A 23,082-nucleotide genomic window follows, 5' to 3' on the forward strand; every position below is an offset into this window, starting at 1 on the left:
TATTTAAAATCATTTGTTCGAGTAGTTTAAAAAATTTTCAGATAGAAAGGGAGATTAGTTGAGATTATAAATGAGAATGAAAAATTGAGAAAGATTAGTTCATGTTTATTTTTAAATTTATAAGAGATGAGAAAAGAAACAAGAATTATAGATGTATCACTAGTAAAACTGCCAATGAAACCAAATGTTTGAGTTTACAAAGGAATTATAATTTGAAATGGATTTGAATTTGAATCAAATTTAAATTCATATATTTTTATATATCCAAATGAAGAATTTGGTCTAAATAAATTCAAATTCCTATTAATCCAAACACATCATAAATATATATATATATATATATGAAGGTAGTTAAAAGTATTTATATTTTGGTAAAGTGGAAATGGGCGGGGTATTCATAGGGTTCATGCCCATAAGTCCAGTTATCAAAATATATATATATATATATATATATCTAAAACTCAGCTCTTATTCAATGGATACAAGGTTGGATCGTAAGCCTACTTTTATTATTATTATTTTTTTAAAAAAATAATTTTTGCTCTATAACATTTTATACTCCCTCTAGTCCTATTTATAGGATAGAGGGAGAAAATTTTTTAGTCACATTTAAAATTACTTTATTAAATTTTTATCATAAATTTTTTCATTTAACCTCCATTAAATGTTAAAAAAAAAATGTTATTAAAGTATATATATTTAATAGAAATAAAGTTAAAAAATTATTACATTTCTAGACAAAATTAATGAATTTTAAGTTTTCCTTAATTTTGGTAAGGCATGTTAGAAGTGTTTTATAAATAAAATCAAAAGAGTATTCTTTTTTTAGAATACAAATTGCAATGTTTAAAAATTTAAAAAATATAAATTATTATTTTAAAATATAAAATTATATTCTAAAGCATAAATTAAAATTAAAATTAAAATATTAGTTTTTATGAAAACAGGCCGTCCAAGCCCCAATTTGAATCTATTTTTACATGACTTAAAAGAGCTAGGCCTGGAAGTATGGTTGTACTAAAATTTTTTTTTTTATTTTTAAGCTCGAGTCCTACAAAATTAAAATAGGTAACCTGCCAAGCCTGACTCTGTTTCAAAATCCTGACTCAATCTTTTGGACTGGAGACCGTATTAGACAATCCATATGATTATATATAATGGCATTACGTAGGTTGTTTGAGGTGGGCAAGTTTTCCAAATTGCCAAGTTGTTGGTACCCTTTACGCTTCTTTTGTAACAATTTTTTCCCATCACACTACGAATCAATGAAAAGGAAACATGACAAAGTTGGAATTATTTCACAACTTTAATTTCCTTTTTTCCCCCCAATAAAAATCTTCTGAATTCCACATGCCACATGCTGAGGGGAAGAAAGTGACCATAAGAAATTGAGGACATGGACTTGAGTTTGACCATTGGTCTTCCACTCTATCACTTGCATATAAAGTTTGTCTCACCAAACATCCTTGAACTTGCAGTGAAGTCTTGCCTTTTCTCTGAATTATGAGCTTTTCATTTTCAATCATGCAAGGAAACAACCAAAAAAACAAAGAAAAAGAGAAGATAAGGAAGGAATAAAGGCTTTGACTGAACTTGACGTGTTGAATGTTTTCCCTCTTTTAACCCTTTCTCTTTTCGTTGTTCTGTAAACATTTAAACAGAATGAATAGTCTTGCACCGGAAAAAATTAAATTATCTTTTTTTTTTCCTTAAATTCTATTGGGGCCATTAGGCATCAAGGGCTTGTTTAAGATCAACATGCAACTGGCTATGAATAAAGTTGTCCCTTGTAAAACTAAAACTAGCAGTACTTTCTTTCCACGCATGGAGTGAATAATAGGGCATACAGTTCCAATGAAGGAACTAGAAATTTGAAGGCCGACATGAACAAGTTAAAACAAGTAAAAAAAAAAAAATTATATAATCGAATCTAGCTCTAACAATTTGAATTTTCAAGTTTATTGAAATTGAAACGTGCTTAAAATAGTTAAATATTTTTTTATTTTTAAATCAATTTCAATTTTCATGTTAAAATTAGCTATTATTGTTATCATAAAAAATATACAATATACCTTTCTAAACATTTGAAAAATATAGGAGTCAATTTTTTTTAAAAAAATTATGGATCTTAAAATTTAAAAGTAGACCACAATCATATTTAAAAATATTTTTAGATACCTTACAGATTAAAAATGACGGAAATATAATAATATGGATCTTTTTATTTTTTAAATTTTTTTAAAAATGATAATAAAATCCTTCTAAAATGTATAAATGACAATTTGATCCATCAAAATGTAATAACTTTCATGAAGTGCCTAAAAATTTTTCTGTCATTAATAAATTTATATAAATTATCAAATTATCCTTATTAAAATAAATGATTCACAATTTTTGTTTAAATATTTACAACTTTTTTCTTATATATGCAATAATGCAACATCAAATTATAATTTTGCATGTTAATTCTTTATTTACTATTGCATTGTTGCAATGTAAGAAGAAAAATTATGAATATTTAAATAAAAATTTTAAATTATTTATTTTTAACAAGGGTAATTTGATAATTTATATAAATTCATTAATAACAAAAAAATCTCTAAAAACTTTAAAGGAACAATGACATTTTGAGAGACCAAATTATCATTTATTGTCATTTTTTTAAAAATATTTATAACCATATACTGAATTATACATATGGTCTCTCACTACGAAATGAATTAAGTCTTTAAAAATTAATAAATATATGTATATAACAATAGAAGTTAACATGAATTAGCACTTAACAAGAGGTGATATGATTCGGCTTTTAACTTTGAAGTCAATTGTGCTCTCAAATATCATTTTCATTTTTCTGACCTCAGCTAACATTATTGGATGAAAATTTGGCCCAAAGAACAAGGGTAAAAATCAACATCGAGTAAACTCAAATCACCACCTATTAACAGGAAATAAAAGTTGAGTTTGAAAAATCAGACTTAAAAATCCTGTTTAAATAAAGATTTAGATATTAAAAATTAAATTTTTTTAAAGTAACTAAACTTGAGGATTTGATTTTGATAAGTCATGTAAAAAAGAGCTCAAATTCAAACGACCCTTCAAGCTCTGTTATATTATTATTAATTTTTTTTTAGTGAAACATACATTTAAAGCCAAAGAACTGCATTATATTATTATTAATTTTAATTTATTTTAAAATTAATTTAATATAATTTAATAAATATTAATGTACAGTATAAATTTTTTAATATTTTTTATTTTTTTATAATTATTATATTTGTATATTTATACAAAATAAATCTTTTTTAATTAAGATTTAAATTTTTTTACTAGACTTTTAAATATGTGTTGTTTAGTTTCTAAAAGATTATGAGAATTTTTTTAATTTTAAAATATTTTAAATAATTTATAATGCTTAATTTTATTTCTATTTTTTTTCAAAACAGGGCTCATGAGCCTGACCTTAAGCCCTTTAAATAAGGGCTAAATCTTAAAACAAAAAAGATAAAAATGAGAAACCAAACCTTAAAGGCTTAGACCCTTAAAAGTTGGGCTCATAAAGTTGAGCCCACCTGTTTTTCATCTTTGCCACCTATGGGCTAAAAAAGGAAGGACCAACAAGGGTCACAACATCTTAAATTATGAAATTTTTCATAGTATTATATACATGTCACACACTTCTAATCCCCCAAAATTTATTAAATTTTTATAGTATATATACTCTCTTTAATCTTATTTATAAGGCAAAGATAGAAAAATTTTTTATCATATTTATAAATCACTTCATTAAATTTTCATTGTAAATTTTTTCATTTAACTTCCATTAAATGTTGGAGAGAAATACATTGTCAAAATATGTATATTTAATAAAGAAAAAGTTAAAAAAATTATTAAATTTTTAAACAACGTTATTGAGTTTTAAAGTTTTTGTTGGTTATGATGAAACATGTTAAAAATGTCTTATATATGAGATTAAAGAAGTATATATTTTAATTCATTGTTAAATCCTAACACGGCCTGCAGTCCTGCACCTATTATTGTCCGCAATCATCATAACTCATAAGCAACCAAAAAAAAAAACCCAGGTTTTTAAAATTGTATAATTCAGATTCAAGTGACCACAATATATTAACCCACGCGGGATAATCAACATTGTCACAACACAATATAAGACCAAGGCATTGTAAATGAATGACAACGGCTAGATTTGCTAAAATACATGAAACAAAAGAAGAAGAAAACAAAGGAAGGCGTGGAAACACTAGAAATTGCTACAAAATAAATACATCACTCATTGGAGGAAGAGATGCTATAACTCAACTATAATGGAATATCAATTTTTTTAAAAAAAATCTATGTAAAATATTAAGAGAGAATCAAAACAAAAGGGGAAAAAAATACCGCCCTAATTCTTGGTAGTATTTAATATCTCGCTAATTCTGTATGTTGATCAAATGCTTTCCAACACTTTTCCGTTATTCTCCCTTTGCATGAATTATCCATGGGAGAATTACAAATAGTTCCCAGATAAGAAAACCAATAACTTACAAGTCCCGTCTACTAGTAAATATTGAAGTTTGACTTGTAAATTAGCTGAAAAAATAATTAATTTCCTTATTTAGGACTTAATTGTAATTCTCCCGTTATCCACTGGTGATACCGCCATTATGCCGCTGCATAGCAGCGACTGGCTCACTACACCTGGAACATCTAAATGATGGAGAAGCAGCACAGCGTGTTCGAAGACAGTAGTAACAATATCTGTGTCCAGAGAAAATTTGATCCTTCAATGACCATGTTTTTTTTTTAATTTAAAGAATACACACAAAAGGATACTTTCATAGATAGAAATTCCATGTTCCATCACCATAACTTATAATCAAAATGAAAGTGAAGAGAAATTGTACGTCTAGAAATGCACCTGTGGTGACAGGGAAGAGCAACAAAAGGAATAGTTGGAGTAGATCGACAAATGGGGCACACATTGTCATCTTGATCTGAATTTGAGGATTTATCCTTCGAAAATGGTCGAAGGAGATTTCTCATAGATGATGAATTAAGAAGGGGAAGAAGCAGCAGCAACATTTCCTGCCAGCAGAACAAGATATGAGCTCCAATGCGGCAAATGAGGGGAAAAGACACTTGCATATTCACATAAACTAGAAAAATAAGTAAAAATAGTATGCAAGTGCAGGAGTGAAAACAAGCCAAGGTCCAAATCTCATTTCAATTGAAACATAATCGGCGGCAAAAACAAGTTCCCCAGCATTATAAGCAAACAATGGACACAATGCAGATCGATTTCAATACAAAAAACACTGGAACAAAAAAATCTAGGTCAATAGCACTGTCAAGTAAACGAAGAGACTAAATTCGTTGGTGAGGAAGAATTACCGAGAATTCATTCCAAACTAACTGCCGGTTCATATATTCAAAGCTAACAGCACGGTTCATATTTGGGCTCCCATAGACAAGCCTAGCTCGTAAAGCCCTTTCAATGAGATTTCTATATCTGCTTTACATCAGCACAATCATAAGGAAGATTAGTAGATGGTGCAGTTTATCATGAGATACACCCATCCTAAAGGACTTTTAAAAACACTCAAAACCAAATAAAACCAATGACCAATCACTCAATTAGAGTAGAAAATAATTGAAAATAGATGAATAAGAAAAATAGCGTTTGGTTAATCATCTGAGTCTTGAAAAGAAATACCTTCCAGTATAAAGAAATATCAACAAGTTGCCAAATGAAGCAGCTTTATAAATTCCTTCTATACGTTGTATAAGGATCCATACCCGACGAGCCAGTGACCTCTAAATGAAATAAAAACCAGATGAGAAGTCATTCCCATCCACCTCCATCTGGAGAGAAGGTCAGCAGCTGTCAGTTTGGGGCCCAAAATAGCCAAGAAATTACCTGATCAGAATCACCCCACCGACGAAAAGCAGAAAAGGATTGTATGCGAGCCCAGATATACTGACCACCAACAGTTGCGATACAATACCAAATCTTTTGAGCAACAGTCAATCCAGGACCTTCAAGACCAGTTCTGACTGTGGGAGTCACCATGCAAGTAACAGTATTATAAGTTTGTACAGGTCAACATGACACTAAAATGAGTGCACCCTAATGAAAGAATATATGCAGTGGTTACTCGTCACAGGAAATCAGAGTGGATATTCCTCGCTCCAGTTATTGGTTGTTTTAAGGCAAGGAAAAGTCTCTTTAAATGATCATATTTAAAACTTCTATCGATGCATCACGTGAGCAGACAGAAATGGCTCGAAAGACACTTTGAATCAGCCTGAATTGGCACATCTTACAAAATGATATTTAAGAGAAAATCGGCATTGACACTATCTAAAGGACACAATCATTCATAGAGCTGGCAAGACTAACAATAGCCTTGTACAACTGACAGAAAGCTAACTCTCACATTTTAACTCAAACATATCACATATTCCAATAGATGATATTCAGACCTTCTTACCTTTTTCTCTTGGTTCAACTGCACGCTCATCTCTATACCTCAGGTTCATGAGAGCAATACCTGGAGTTGGCTTATCAACCCAAATTGAGAATCTCCAAATAAGAAACTCAAGGAAAGCATCAAGCTCAGCTTCGTACTGAAATAACATTCCTGGCTAAATCCAAAAACAACAAGAATTTAAAAGATGTTCAGAGAAGTTCCAAAACTACTATTATAATTCATTTCATAAAAATATGAAAGCAAGACAACACTGTACCTTCATTAAAGAAAACACTTTAACCAACTGTTCCTTCAACATGGCTGACATTTCAACATCCAGTCTAGCAGCATCAACTTGGTTAACTCTTGATATAGAAATAGGAATTGTTGACTGCAGGGAGTTCAACAAAACTAATCAACCGTGGGCGGGGACACGAACGCGTATTCATTCTACTACTGGGAATTTAGAATGCAAGGAAATTATATCACACGGAAAAGTAACCATCAGGGATCAGGCAATAGCGGGCTCAGGCATGCAAATCAATTTTTACATCAAAAAATCACTGGGCTTCCATTGATGAGAGTGAATTCGTCAGCAAGACAAAAAACTTTAAGATAAGCATTCCTCCACAGTCCTCATTCAAACGAATTTGGCAGAAGGGTAGTGGCACAAAAAAACATCAAAGAAATCGTATGTTACGTGCCAAAAGAGGAACAGTACTAAACAAAAATCACCAATTAGCAAGGAAGGCATAGTTATGAACATTAAGTAACATCAAAAGCATGAAACTGAAACCCTAAATCACAAAATAAGGGGAAAATTGCGGGATTGAATACAATTGAGGAAGTGACGCTATGTTAGGGCGGATTAGAGAGAAGGACCTGATGAGAAAGTGAATGAGATTCCCAACGAGGCAGCCACTTGTGGCAGGTATCAAGCCAAGCATCTTCGGGTGGTGGGAGATTGTTGCTGGTCATTGCCGTTGTTGATGACGATGACGATGACGATGACGATGGTGATGAAGAAGAAGAAGAAGAGGCTGGGTATTCCCTGTCCATGAAGTAAGATGAGCTTTGAGGAGAAACACGAGAAAGTGATGAGAGGGGGATTAGGATGTTCTGGTCACCACTGTTCTAGGCGGTTGAAGCAGAAGGGTTTTCCAGTCCATCAAAAAACAAAAACAAAAGGAAAAGGAAAAGAAAGAAAATAATTAAAAAAAGAACAAAAATTACATCCTGCATAGGTAATTAGAAATTATTAAGAATTACATTACAAATACAATCATTTTCAAAAATTAAAATCTATACAAACTTAATGACATTGGGATCATTACTCTCTCCCAAAAATTAACTACTTCTTTAGTCAAAGAAATAACCCACCAAAAGAACTCAATGATTAGATAAACATAAATCTAATTTTGATATCATTTTATTATAAGTTTATTGTTGTGTCCTCAAAAAACTTGAAACTAAAACCTTTCACAAGTCCCAAAGATGCAGGACATAACACTTAGCTTCCAAGCTTATATACATATATGGTTAAGAAATGTTATAATTTGTTAATTTAAAATAACTGTCCTGCATGGTTTCGTTTGGGAAATTCTTTGAAAAATGAAATTACCCCCTAAGTTGCTTATTTGGAAAATCATTCGGCATTCTTTGCCGACCACTGTCTGCGTCTTCATCATCTTATGTCTCTGAACTTTGTTTTTTTGTAGTTCTCCAGATGAATCTTATGATCATTTATTTCTTTTTTTGTCCATTTTCAAGAACAATTTGGTTTGGATCACATTTGAATTTGAGAACAATTGTAGCTAATAGTCTATCTATAGATAACTGGATTTGCGAATAGATTTTGAAGTTCTCATAGCACAGTGGTCAGCTATCGTTATAATTCTTCATTTCCTTTCCCTTTTTTTTTTTTTCATGGAAGCTCTTTGGGCATGTCGAAATAAAAATGTGGTCAAAATAAGGCTGCAACACCCATGGAAATAATTTCAATGGCACAAAGGAACTATTCCCATTTTGTTCATTGTAAATTTGTAATCACCTTCAATGGTCCCCCAGCTCTGAAAGCTGGGCAACAAAATACTTTGACCCAAGGGCATTCGAGTCTTGGAATTTTGAAGCTAGCAATATTGCATGCTTCTTGGACACTTTTTCGTTCCATTATTAAATGCAAGAAATATAAGATACCACGTTTGCACGTTGTTCTCAATGATCAGCTACTGTGCCATGGGAGGCTGGAAAAAGATTAGGAGTCTATTCAATTTACCCTCTTCACTAGATATCTCTCCCCTTAGCCTTGCCTCTTCTTATTTTTGTCCGAAACTTATTATTGTGTGTGTATCAAAAGTACCTGTGTGTGTCAAAAGTTCTACATTACTTAAATGAAGAACTCTCCTAGTGTATAAATATTAAGAAATGAAGTGGACTGATAAAATGAGTTTAGAGGAGAAGTGGGCTCATGTATATGAGACAAACTAACTCAGGATAATCGTAATTGAAATCAATTAATTTGTCTCCTATGTGCAAGTTTAAGAGGCATTGGATTTTTTTTACCGAATCATTTATTACAAAACAATTAAATAAGTAATTATTTTTAGCTTACCCAAAAAACCTCAAATTTTGCTGTTTAAATTTGAATTTGAAGCTTTGGCAGTTGTTTAAGCATTAAACTATTTCTGAAAACTAATTTTGTAAGTTAATGTCTTAAACGTATTTGTCTGCCAATGTCTCTAGATTAATGGTGTTTTATATGTGTGTAATCGAAGTCTTAATTCGATGATTATGAGCCAACGTTCATGTCTCCATCTTTGGGCTATATATAGCCATGGGTACAAACAAATAAATCTTGAGCTTTTAGGGCAATTCTCTCCTCCCTCTAGCTTTTGCTATGTTATTCGTCTGACCTCATTTTAGCTATACTGTTCTAGTTCCTTGCTCTGCAAGAAGTACTTGTTTAATTATGAAAAACTGTCGATTCATTGTCCTGGTGTGCCAGAATAGTTATTAAGGACTGTGTCCTTCCGGGCACGACTCAAGCATTGATTCATGTCCCTACACTCAACACTTATCATATGTCCTTGTAATTCTTGCAACTTGTAGTTTGCCTTTTTGGTTGCTATGCTGCAAAAAGATATTGGGACACTGCTCTCAAACTATCCATAATTGTATGTAACTTACTTTTCTCGGTAAGAAAAAAAATACTTTATTTTAGTGTTTTTATATAATTTTATTTTTTAATATACATTTAAATAGTGGTAAAATTAAAAATTTATTATATTTTTAGGTAAAATTAATAAGTTAACTAACTTCCCTTGATTCTAATGAAATAGTTGAATATGCTTTAGGAAACTGAAGGAATATTAGCATGAGAGATAAACACTATAAAATAACAAAATAAGGGGCGAGTCTAAGTGAATAATAAATATAAATAATATATTATTTTTAATGGATTGTTCATCCAATTGTTAGAAAAAAAAATGAAATGAGTTGATAAAATTAGATATATAAAAATAAGGCTATGAATTAATGGAGAAGTGGGAACGATCCAAAAAAAAAAAAGTTATGAAATGATAGTGAAATTATAATAAATATTGATGATCTTATTCATACTAGCCTTCATTTCTTTCTTTAATAATTTGTATAAATGATGAGAATACTTACAACTCACTTATAACACTTATTTTTAATTAAACAATGCTTAAATTTTATGCCGTACAAATTTTCACAAAGACTGTGGCTTCAATAGTGAATTATAAACATTTGCGTGAGGAACTAGTGACTCTTGCGCTGTTAAGAGCCTCTGGTGCACTTGTCAACCAGGCACACTTCTGTCAAAACGGGCCCACGTAGAGGGCCTTTTGCGTTTGTGGCCACTGGAAGGAGCAAAAATTTCAAAAATCGGACGGCTCAAAATGCGTCGACAGCAGGATTCGAACCTGCGCAGGCAAAGCCCAACAGATTTCGAGTCTGTCTCCTTAACCACTCGGACATATCGACGCTTTAAAATTAGTTCAAATTTATAACTTTTCTTTCATATCATATCGTCGTTGAGCAAAGGCAAGTGGTGGGCTGGATCGCACATAACGTGTTACGGGTCCAAAGGCCCATTTCGAACGTTGAGATTGGGTGTCAGCACTTCTTGCATTGAAGCAATTGGGATATAATGATAAGATAATGTAGCCCATACCCCCACAAGTTCACATGTTGAAATCTCATTAACAATGTGAGGATTTTATTAATGAATGATTTACAAGTATCTTTATAAATGTTCTAAACCTGAAAACATATCTTGACCATGGTACCCAACTCACTTGAACTTTTTAGACTCAAAGGAAAAAGAAAAAATTGGGATTGCTCTATATAGAGCTTGTTTGGTTTTGTTCTCATTCTTTGTTTTAAAAATTATTTTTTAAAACCAACCAAAATTAAAATCTATTTGATTATGTTAATTTGAAAAAAAATTCAGAGTTAAAAAAAGATTGATAGCGGTAGTTAACTGTGATTAATGATGATGGTCTATGATAATGGTTGATCATACCTAGAGGTAATTTATAATGGTCAAATGTAATGTATTTTAAAAATAAAAAATAAGAAACTCTAAATTGTTTCCATTTTTGAAAACAACAAATAAAAACACAGGGTTGAAAATATTTAAATTCAAAACACTTAACCAAACCTTTTTTTTATTTTTAAAAATACAAAACAAACGCCCTTAAATTCTTAGATATGTTTTTTGTGTTCTATGAATTGTTTTAAACTATGTTCCCCCTTGTACTATCTGAGAAATAAGTGTATGGACTTGAGAAAAGTATGGTATTTTTTTAATTATAAATCTTATTATATATTATTCAGGTAAAAAATATTTTAAAATTTTTTGTAGAAGCGTCTTTCTTTTTGTTTTTTGTTTTTTTTTGTTTTTGCAGATCATGCTAACATTCATAATTTTGTTTATGTAAATTAGGACAATCCAGACTATCTTATTTATGGGTAATTGAAGCTGGAATTCTAGAAACTCCAATCTCACTGGTTTGTTGCCAAATTACAATTTGGATATTGTCATGCTTTATTATTACTTAATATTATTTATTAAGCGCTTTCTAGAGATATTCTTTTGCATTGGATTGTGAATGCCACAACTCCAATAATCAATCTGACGTGATTATATTCACACAGTTATATTTTAAAATCATAAAAAATGCAATGATAGATAATGCTCTCATCGTTTTTAACTTTTAAGGGGATAAGAAAAGGGTCTTGTCCTTTTTTTTCCCATGCTCAAATGTCAATTGTTATTATCAGGACTAATCATTCGATTCAAGACATTAAACCAATCTAATCTTCCCCCAACGGCTGCTATAGCTTGGATCCTTGTTGATAACAAATAACATAAGATAGTGTTTATTAATTTGGATTGGTGGATTTAGATTCAGATTTTAGATTTAAAATTTCACATTTTAAATTTATATATTTAAAATTATTTATTTGGATAGTTTAAAAAAATTCAAATAAAGAAAAGAGATGAGTTGGGACTCAAAACGAAATAAAAAGTTAAAAGCTTTAAATTTATTTTTATTTTTCAATAAATAAAAAATGAGAATGAGAGATGATAAAAAAAAATACAATAATCATATATGCATCAATAATAAATACACAAAGAGAATAAGAACTGTTTGAAAAACAACTAAAGTGTAAAAGAAATTTGAAATTGCAATAGAATTATAATAAGAAATGAATTCGGATTTGATTATAAATGATTCCAGATTCTTGTGTATCCAATTAAGGGATTTGGCACAAATCTAAATTCCCATTAATCCAAACACACTATAACGTTATTTATTAACATTTGATTAGTCTCTCAGAAAGGATAAGTTACTATTTCACTTCTATAAGTTACTATATCTGCTCCTTAAATTGTTTGCATTTCCATGTGATATACAATATTAAAGTAGATCCAATTATCATGGTTGTTTTGTCATTGATTCACCATTCATATCCTCATAGTGCTGTACGCAATCTAAGAAAAAGATACTGTAATCATGGCTTATAAAATAAAGAAAAATATATGACTTGTTAAATTTTATAATATAAGTAGATTATGATGGAAAATATTAGTACTTAATTGATGAATAAGAATTTAGGAAATTGACTTGTAAAAATAGGACTCAATCTTGAGATTTTCTTGGCGGAAAGGTGATTTTGGGAGTGGGTTTGGTTGGTTGGCCTTGATATCAAATCGACTTATTTACAGTCAAGTATTTATCAAGTAGTGTCTCTGCGTGTATAAGCCAGATTCCTTGCACCAAAAACAAATGGATCAGACTTCAACAAAAGCTTTCGTATATATTGCCACAAAAAAAAGGGATTTATTATATATTTTCTCAATTCATTTAGTTTTTTTCGGCCTGTCAATTCATGTTATTAGTGTGTGCGTGCGTGTGTGTGTGAACGAGTTTGATATTGTATATCTTGGCCTAAACTTGGCCTAAAATTTCTGATACTAATGCATTTGATATTTAAAATTGTAAAAACTTCATTATTATTAAACCTAAATAGTTGTAATTTTTTTTTTGAAAATTAATAAGTAAAGAAATTAATCCTGTGATGAAAGCATTCGGCTTTGCATGGGATATACATATCAAACATGCATCTCTATCAACAATCAACAGTGGTGAAGCCACATTGTGTTGAGCGAGCAAACCGCAAATGCATCTCTCTCTTTGAAAAAATTATAAATTTAATTTTCATTCTATTTAATATCATAATATACTATTAATCGAACCTCCAATAAGTTAGTCAATTATTTTTAAAATTGCATACTCTTTTCATATAAAGTGTCTCAATTAGAAAACATTATTAATTACATTCTCTAATTAAGGGCATTTTTTAATAATATATCATTAATTGCACTTTAAAATGTACCTAAAATATCTTATATTTTTTAACATTTTACCTTTAAAAAATATTTTATATTTTTTTAATAGAGGGAGTATATAAGTTTTAGTATTTTGCATTTATATCCTTAAAATTTTAAATTATTTACCTTTAAGTTTAAATATTTTGCATTCCTTGTCTTTGAATTTTAAAATTTTGCACCCCTCTATCATCACCTAGAGGTCTTGGTTCCTCCACTGTCAAACAAACATTAAACAGATCATCATTAATTAGTTTACTTAAAATAGAAGACATGCATCAAACATTTGTTGTGTTTATATATATATTAATGATGCAGATAATTAAAGCACTGATTATATGTTTGGCAAAAAGAAAAAGTGAGGGAAATAGTGAGAAGGAATTATATATCCAAAAGAAGAGACTTGAAATGAATGGTAGTGATGAAGAGTTGAAACTGAGAGTGCAGAAGAAGACTTTCAAGTGCATGCATGCAGGTCTACAATTGTGGCTTTCATGTCTTTGAATTCTATGCTGCAACAACAGTGTCCTTTCAACTTCATCCCTAACCTTTTTCTCTTTAATTTTCTGGTAAGAAAAGACCAGCATTATAATTACCCTCTTTAATAATTTTCAGCTCTGATCAGATCTGCCATTATCAGCCTGTGCTTCATCTGATGAACTGTTCACTATGAATTAGCAGTTACAGACTTTATTCACTGTCATTTAATGTCTGATCTCAGCAGTTCAACTCTTGGATTAAGATTATGAGTTACCCCACAGACACACACACACAAATGAGAGGTAAGTCCAAACTACAATTTCAATTCCCTGCGTTTATTTTTTCAAGTGATTCCTTTCAAGTTTGAATATAATCAAAAATGATAATTTTTATACTGAAAGTAACATTTCTTAACAAAATATTAAATTCAATGTTATTGGGGTCCCAGGCTGAGTCACAGAGGTGTGCATTCCTCAAAATGTAATTTGGATATCAGGTCTAATTGTTTTATTTTTATTTTTAAATTTAAATAATCACTTTTAAGTTTTAAGTTGCTTCTTTTAGAAAATTGTATTTTCTTTTAAATCGTGTTCATTAATTTTGACATAACAATATCAATATACGATTAACTAGAACATAATTAAAAAATGTATGCCCTCCAAATCAAATTTGGACGGTTTAATTAAAAAAAATGTGGGTACTCCATAATGTAGACATGTAAATGATCCAAGTTTTCACAATTCCGATAAAAGATTATTTATTTTTTATTCCTTAAAAAATATAATGATGTAAAATGTTACATATAATTAAATGTTGATGTTGAAATAACATGGTGTCCGTACTTTTTGCCAATGGAAGAGAAGCCAAATGGATGAAACACGTTTCTTTTTGCACATTAAGCAGTGTAAAGTGGTAAAGTGTTTTTCGACAGATGCATCCATGTTACATGTGGGCGGCTTACAAGCCTTTATCAAATCAAATCCATTCCAACGACAATTTTCTTTGTTTGGATTTAGATGCTTCATATTTATTATATATATATATATATAGAGAGATTTTTTTAAATAACAAGTTCATTTTTTATATTTGAGATTATGAATTTATTAAACTAAGAAAATGTTAAAAATATACAAACAACAAAAGCTAACAATGAATTTGTTCCAGTTTTAATTAATTTGAACATAGTCTAAATTAAAACTAAATCCCACTAATTAACGCCAAACTTGTAAGTAATTATATATATATATATATATATATAAAGTGTGTCATAATTCTATTAATAAGTTCTCCAAATTCAACTCCCTGAATTTTTACTTTTTTAAAAAGTGAAACAACCATTCATTCATCCTAAACATGAAATGTGGAAATGGAGGATCAAGTATGGTCTATTCAAGAATATCATCTCTCTCTCTCTGTGTGCGTGAGACAATATATATCTACTAGTCATACATTCCAATAATGTTTGATTTGAAGTTGAATTTGGTTGCTAGAATAATTTTCCCATCTTCATCATCTTTTTCAGTTTTCACGAAGTTGAACGCACCAATTAGTTTCAGAAACGTTGCTGCAACACCATTAATATAGCCATCACAGACATGGACAGCTCCTTCCCTTTTGTCCTCCGAACCACCTACATGTATTTATATTCCACATAAAAGCAAGCGCGCGCGCGCGCATATATATGAACAAGATGCATGTATATTCAATCACATACTAGTTAACGCTTTTGATCTATTCATTCAATCTACTACATCATAGTACTACATACTTCAGTCTTCTTTATAGAGCAGAAAAAAGCATTTGTTTTGATTCTATTTATAAAGCATTTTAATAATTATTATATTTATTTTTATCACTTTCCTCTTAGTAAATTTTGTAAAATTTATTAAATACTAGAGTATTTTATTTTAAAATAGATATATTTAATAAGGAAAAGATGCAAACATATTGAATTTTTAGACAAAATAATAAGATTTAAAGTTTTTCTTAGTTTCAATAAAAATGATGAAAGTAACTTATAAATTAGGATCAGATTAAGTGTGTGTATATATATATATATATATTATATACTTTTTTCATTTAAAAATATAAAATATTTTTTGAAGTGTATAGATGTTAAAAGATATAAAGTATTTTTAATATTTTAAAGTATAAATTGATATGTTTTTTTTTATTATCAAAAATGCCTTTAATAATAAACCATTTTATATTTATTTTTAAGTGAAATATCTTAGTAAATAAAAATAAATATAAAACATGATATTAGTTTAAGTGTTAAAGGGCAAAAATGCCCTAAAATTTTTTTTTAAGGGGCGTTTGATATTCTATAATTGTTTTTGAAACAATATTGTCCCAATACTTTAAAAAAATGTATAATGTCACCCCAATGTTAAAAGTTCTACAAACAATTACAACACCCTTTTTGAAAGTTTTGGGCGACATTGTTCTAAAAATGTTTGAAACACCAGGTGTCCCTTGTAAAAAAATTCTAAGCCATTCTTATCTTTATTTAATAGTGTGTTTTATTTAAAAATAAATATAAAATAATTTAGTTAGTAAGATAATTAACTAATTTATTAGAGATAAAATCAGTTAAAGATGTTTTATAATTTTTTATGAAAGTAGTACAATGGAATATTTTAAATATATTATGAATTTACATTAATTAATTATGAAATTCATAACATATTGATTTTTATATTGTGTGAATATTGTACATAGATGGACCACACAAGTAAGTTTATTTAAACAGAGGCACAACTACCGTCTTTTAACAATCAGTTTTATCTAAATCACAAAGTTGACTGATTCAGGAAGCTTGTGGAAAAATTAATTAATTAAATATTTATATTAAATTGGTAACTAACCTAATCTTCAAACACATTCAAGATATCACTGCCTTAATTTGTCCACATGCTCATTATGTGTCGCCTTCTTCATCTTACTCTTTGTTCTCTTTGTAATATAAGCTAAGAGCGTCTAGTGGGCTGTAAACTTGGCCTAACTTTCGAAGTAATTAAGATCTTGAATTGAGTTTATATTTTCTTTATAGCGAGTCTGCAGGTACGATTCATAAACTAGATCTTCTATAGCTATTTTGATTTATTGTATGGATACTTTCAACAATATAAACATCTATATACAGTTTTGATCTATGTCTCATCTATATATATATATATATATATATCTTGTATACCCATAAGTTCAATTCTATCATCAATTAGTTTAACCTGATGTTGACTTGATGTTAGAGTAGCATGAAAGTGGCCTCCTCAGAACAAGAAGGTCCCAAGTTGCATGCCTGATAATATATTATTACCATTACTACAACTTAATTAATAATATTATCATCCACTCCTTGCCTGATATATTGTACCCCATCATACATATTAAACACTTTAATTTTTTTCTCCTCAGCGTTATTTATTTATTTAATAGCATCGTTATATTTCCCCCGGTTTTCCGTTGACAAATTTATATCTATGTTAATATTATGCTGTTTCAACATCGTCATTAGTGTAGTGACAAAATAATAATAATAAAACTCTTGGTTTATGCATGAGGATAATGCATGACCCAAATCAAGTCGTTTTCTTCTTTGGTTGGTGTGTATAGACGAGCTAAGGTTTTATAAATAATTATAATATAATTATTAATGACATTATTGGTTGATCCTAATTAAGCCATTTCTAATATATCAAGCAACATTAATTAGTGGCTACAAATGAATTGAATTCAAGAGACAAGGACCAAAGTGATCAAGTAAAGGCGTTGAAACACGATTTTCATACGCTTCACCCTTATTTTGTAAGCTTTCGGAGGTTCATGCGTGACAACTGACAAAGAGAGCAAATTGATCATCATATATTTGAACGAAAAAAGGTTTCAATCCTCGAATATTTCAGTTTCATCCACCATATATATTATAGATAATATGCACGCACGCACATACATACATATACATATATATATATATATATATATATATATTCGGAGAGAGAGAGAGAGAGAAAGAGAGAGAGAATTAATATGCATGTGAGCATGTGTTACTACTGTTATGTTGTTGATGGGGTCTTGATCTAACATCTTCTGCTCTCTCTCTTTTATAAAAAGATATTTAAAATCCCCGCATTATCAAAACATGCAAAAAGAAATATCTCAAAAATTAAAATATGACAAAATCATTTTAAGTACCACCTCCAGCCCGTCCTGAATTACAAAAAATTTTTGGAAGAAATTTTAGTGTCTCAAAATATACACCTTGATAAAAAAAAATTTTATTAATGATACTTTTTTTAGTACTCCTTCCATTTCAATTTATAGACTCTTTTAATATAAACTTCTAAAAATACCTTTCATTTAATATTTAATTGTAAAATAATATTAAAGAAAGAAAATATAATGAGGAGGGTGATATTAAAAAAATATCATTAATACAACTTTATTTTTATTAATTATTTTGGGAAGTCAAATTTTTTTTAGAAGTACTTTATAATTTGGGATGGAAGGAGAGTATTATCCTTTTGATTATATTCTCTATATTTAATATCAAAATGTCATTTTTATAATTTTATATTTTTATTTTAAAAATAAAGTTATAAATTTATTTAGTAAGTTTTATTAGTACATGCAATTTTTTTTAAAAATATTTTATAAATTGAGACAGATCGAGTGTATGATAGTAACATAATATGGAAATAATTAATTTGTTTCTTATTAATGTTATTATTCTTATAGAACAATGCTAGCATATTTATTTATTTGATACTTGTTACACCATAAAAATGTAAATATAAAAGTTTTGTTCTAAATAAATATGAGTACAACAATTTGCTATTAAATGAGAAGCAAATATAACAAATATTTTTTGTATATGAAAAATACATAATTTTTAAAATAAAATTGCATGATTCAAACATCTCTTTTATATATATATATATATATATATCTATATATATATCTATATATTATATTCATAAAGTTTTACCGGAATTTCAGAATTTAATGGGGAAAAATATATCTTAGTAATTGATATAAGAGATCAATGACTGAAATATAATCAAGATTGAATGGTTGCATTGTTACAAATGTTGTAATAAGAAAATTAACAAGCATATATGAATTCTAATTTTTTCTTACTAGAAAGGTGAGTAGATGGACAACTTGAAGTAGAAGAAATATTTTTTTTTTTTTTAAAAAAAGAGGTTTATTTGGTTTTTGTGAGCTCTATGGAGATAAGCTCTACTTTGTCTCTATAGTTGTTTTGTTGAATTAAATGAAAGAATGTTGAAAAGGAATCAGAAAATAATGGTTGTGATGGTGAGGAACAAGAAGAATCCCTTTTTATCATTATTCCAAATGATTTGTGTCTGTCATTATAGTCTATGGTGCTTGGCAATTGGTCCCAAAATTTTTTTTTTTAAAATTACACGCAAGTCCTCCATAACACAATTAAATACCATAAAATCTATTAAAAACTCATCAGAATAAAATGACCACTAATTTTAGCATGTCATTTTGTTACGTTGAGTTGTCAATAAATTTTATAATAGTTTTTTTTTTGTAAAGGAATATCAAAAACTTGTTTATTTAATTCGTCAAAAAAAGCTTGTTTATTTAAATAAGATTTTCAAATCGGTTTTCCAACAACCAAGAGCATTTTTCACAAAGGATCTTTTATTTAATTAAAAACAATAAAAGCTTCTAAATGAGTTAACTTCTTTTATTTAGAGATATGAGGGGAGTTTTTTTTTTATAAGAAAAAAGAAAACGACAATAAGTAAGATAGAAGCTTAAGGTGTTTTATTTCTAAATTCTACAGTGCCTATACTAATATTAATGTTAATTTTTCCCAAATGAATACTATTTCATATATTATAACAAAATATCATTACACCAAGTCCATACCAGATTTAGAACTAAGTAAAATAGAGAACCCTATACCATCAAAACACTACAGAAACAAATATTTCCTCTGTTTCTTTTTATATGGCATTTTGTAAGGATAATTTTGTTATATTTATAAAATTGGCCCACTGGTAAAAAAAAATCTTGTGTTAAAAAAAATATGGATCAAATTTTTTAAAATTTAGGGATGTGACTTATTCATATTGATATACAAGAAATTTATCATTAAAAATTTATAAAGAGTTTATCATTATTATATAATAGTATATCATTGCCAAATATAATAAATTGACCATAATGTAACATATAATAAATATTAGGCTATTTGCTTAGTTTAGTCCTATAATATAGGCTATTGTATATGCAAAACAGCAAAACCCTATATTTATGTTATTTTACAATTCCAAGATAATATTTTACAACTCCCTCTGTTTGAAATATAAAACATGTTTTGTAAAATTCTATGTTTTAATGTATGTACATATATATATATGTATATAAGGCATTTAATGAAATTCAAGAGTAATTAATAATTTTTTACTTAATTAAAATGTTCTTAGGAGTACATCAAAATTACTTACCTTCTAAGTTCTATTTAACAATAATTAATGATTGGTATTATTAAATAAGGGTAAAGCTAAAAAAATGAAAATATTAACTAATTATATTTTTTTACTTTATGCATTTTAGTTAAAAATATCTTATATTTAAAATAGATTGATGGAGTACTATATTTTCAAATGTAAAAATATATTAAGACTTAAAAAGTCCTAATTATTTATAAAACACACATTAGTTATTACACTATAACATGGGTATATTTTGAAAGTAAAATTTTAACACATTAATTGCTTTTCTTAATCTTCGCGCAAAAGGCTTAAAGGAATAAAAAGAAACGAAGGGAATGTTATGAGACAGAGGACAATGACAATACCAAACACTATCAACTTAGAGAATAGAGATACACTCGTACACTCAACAACACTGAGTAACAAAGAACAAACACAACATATGTAAATATCAGGAATTACATAGATGATAAATAATTAAATATTGAAGATTCCTTTTAAAACTCTTTGGCCAGCAAATAATGCAATTTAACGAAGTCAATATATAAAAACATAAAGTTAGTTACAATGGACTACTTTCTCCCTTCAGTATTACAAGGTATTTTTAACAATAATCACACCTCTCGATGAATTATTTAATTATCTTTAAAATTATACATTCTTTTTATGCTTAATCTTATTTAAAAAAGTGTCTTGATTAAAAATCCTTATCAATTGTACTATTAATTAAAGGTATTTGTAGATAAACTTTATTAATTGCACTTTATAAAACACAAGATGTTTTACATTTTTAAACATAATACTTTAAAAAAATAGTCCTTTTGTCCAAATTTATAAGATATTTTTTTTGCAAAAATCACTCATACTAATAAAATCACTTAAATATATTTTGCAATCTTATACTTTTAACAAATATATAAATTTTTAAAAATACCATTCATTTAATATAACCTTATTTGCAAAATACCTTCTCTGTCCCAAAATTATAAGATATTTTTAGATAAAATTTTATATACCAATAAACCTCATTAAATACACTTAACAACCTTATCTTTCTAAAAAAATATAAACTTTTAAAAATACCTATCATATAATATATTGAAAAGAAAGGGATAGAAATTAATTATAAAAAGATAAAGGATAATATTGAAATTGGTGCATTTAATAAAACCTTAATCTATCTAAAACATTTTATATTTTGGGATAGAAAAACTTTTTCAAAAATGCCTTATAATTTTTGACGGAGAGAGTATTAAATAGAGAGAGAAAATATAATAGGAGAGAAGGTTAATATTGAAATATGTATAATTAATAAAATTTTATTTTTATCAAAATATCTTATATTTTAAAATATCGAATCACAATCAAAAATATATTATAAACTAAGAAGGAGGAAGTATCTTGTAATATTGGATCCACGGAGTAATTAGAAAAATGAGGATACTAATCTGTCACCACAGAATAAATGAAGTGTGGAATTGTCAACATTGGTTGGTTTGAATCTTATGATTAGACAAACCAATGAAGACTCGAAATTATACCATTTCCGGATAAGTGTCCTCCAAGGCTTCATAAATAAGAGATCGATGAGCATAATTTAAAGTCATATGATATAAGGAAGGAATCCACCAATCTTCTAATTTAACTCTTGACTCACTAATTGATATGAACGATTAATTAGCCAAAGGCCCAAGAACAAGGAGTTTCACAACCTTTCTTAGTGGTTGAAGCATAATGGGCAAAAATTAATTAATAAATAAATCCCTTTACTAAGAACCATCAATATAGATTACAAAAATTAGATATAAGCTACTTTCACTCCATTTCTTAACATATTAGAGTACAGGATTTGATAAATGGGTTATAATGTTTATAGCTTAAATATAAATATCTCTATTTCATATAGATTATTATTTATTATTATTATTATTATATATATATATATATTAAGTATTAATATTGATTGTTGATGCTTTAATTAATTTTTAGAAAAAAACTATAATTTTTATCCCTAAACCTTTCATTGATTTTTAATTTAGTCTTTAAATTTTGACTTGAAATAACTCATAAATCAATATATAAGGATTAAGTTATTTTAAATTAAAAGACTGAATTGAACATTGAAAAAAAAGTTATTCTTCCTTCTTTAAAAATATAATGTATTTTTAATCGAATTATACCCCTAATAAAGTAGCTAGTTGTCTTCTAACTAACACCATCTTTTCATATTTACTCTTATTTAATATGATGCTTTACTTTAAGATAAATAAAAAATGACTTATTTATTAAGAGCACTTTGAGTAAAAATGCATTAATTACACATCAAAATACTAAAAATGTCTTATATTTTTAACATTTAAATTCTCAAAAAATGCCTTCTATTTTTGAATAGAAGAAGAATTAACTAAATCAAATTTTTGTTTTTCCTAATTTTATATATTTAATTCTAATACGTTTACTAACTAAATTAATCCAAACTAAAAAATAATTTGGATTTCAATTCACTTATGACCAGATCTTTAAACAGGAAGCTGATAGACATATTCTATTTTTTTTAATTAAGAAATCAGATGTTATCTCCTAATCTCTAGCTCTCTGGCGCAGTTATGAGCTGTTTAGCTAATTTAATCTTTTACTGGACAAAATGAATTGACCAAGTAACCAGACATGATCTTGGTGGTTGAATTGCAAGATATTATAAATAGTTTATAACTTAATTAATTACTAATTTTTG

At 28.1% G+C, this 23,082-nt stretch overlaps 1 protein-coding gene and 1 non-coding gene across 2 annotated transcripts; both read right to left on the reverse strand.

Annotated features, from left to right (window-relative positions):
- Nucleotides 1–4,103: 4,103 nt before the first annotated feature.
- Nucleotides 4,104–7,605, reverse strand: LOC129288480 (peroxisome biogenesis protein 2-like). The gene is made up of 8 exons (XM_054925074.1): nt 7,356–7,605; nt 6,751–6,864; nt 6,495–6,648; nt 5,921–6,057; nt 5,717–5,817; nt 5,395–5,512; nt 4,922–5,088; nt 4,104–4,761 (listed from the first exon to the last, which is right to left on the reverse strand). The coding sequence occupies exons 1-8, from the start codon at nt 7,530–7,532 to the stop codon at nt 4,644–4,646; spliced, it is 1,086 nt and encodes a 361-aa protein (XP_054781049.1). The 5' UTR covers nt 7,533–7,605; the 3' UTR covers nt 4,104–4,643.
- A 2,791-nt stretch (nt 7,606–10,396) lies between these two features.
- On the reverse strand, nt 10,397–10,478 carry TRNAS-CGA (transfer RNA serine (anticodon CGA)). Its single transcript has one exon. It is a non-coding gene; the product is annotated as a tRNA-Ser (tRNA).
- Between the last annotated feature and the right edge of the window lie 12,604 nt (nt 10,479–23,082).

Source organism: Prosopis cineraria, unplaced genomic scaffold, assembly GCF_029017545.1.
Source record: "Prosopis cineraria cultivar Desert tree isolate PC_DT_omini unplaced genomic scaffold, ASM2901754v1 PC12, whole genome shotgun sequence".
In the NCBI taxonomy this organism is placed as follows: Eukaryota; Viridiplantae; Streptophyta; class Magnoliopsida; order Fabales; family Fabaceae; genus Prosopis; species Prosopis cineraria.

Coding starts and splice junctions, on each gene's coding strand:
- LOC129288480 (XM_054925074.1), bottom strand. CDS start 7,532: ATGGACAGGGAATACCCAGCCTCTTCTTCTTCTTCTTCATCACCATCG. Junction 6,865..7,355: donor CTCATTCACTTTCTCATCAG/GTCCTTCTCTCT, acceptor AACTCCCTGCAG/TCAACAATTCCTATTTCTAT. Junction 5,818..5,920: donor GGTGGGGTGATTCTGATCAG/GTAATTTCTTGG, acceptor TATTTCATTTAG/AGGTCACTGGCTCGTCGGGT.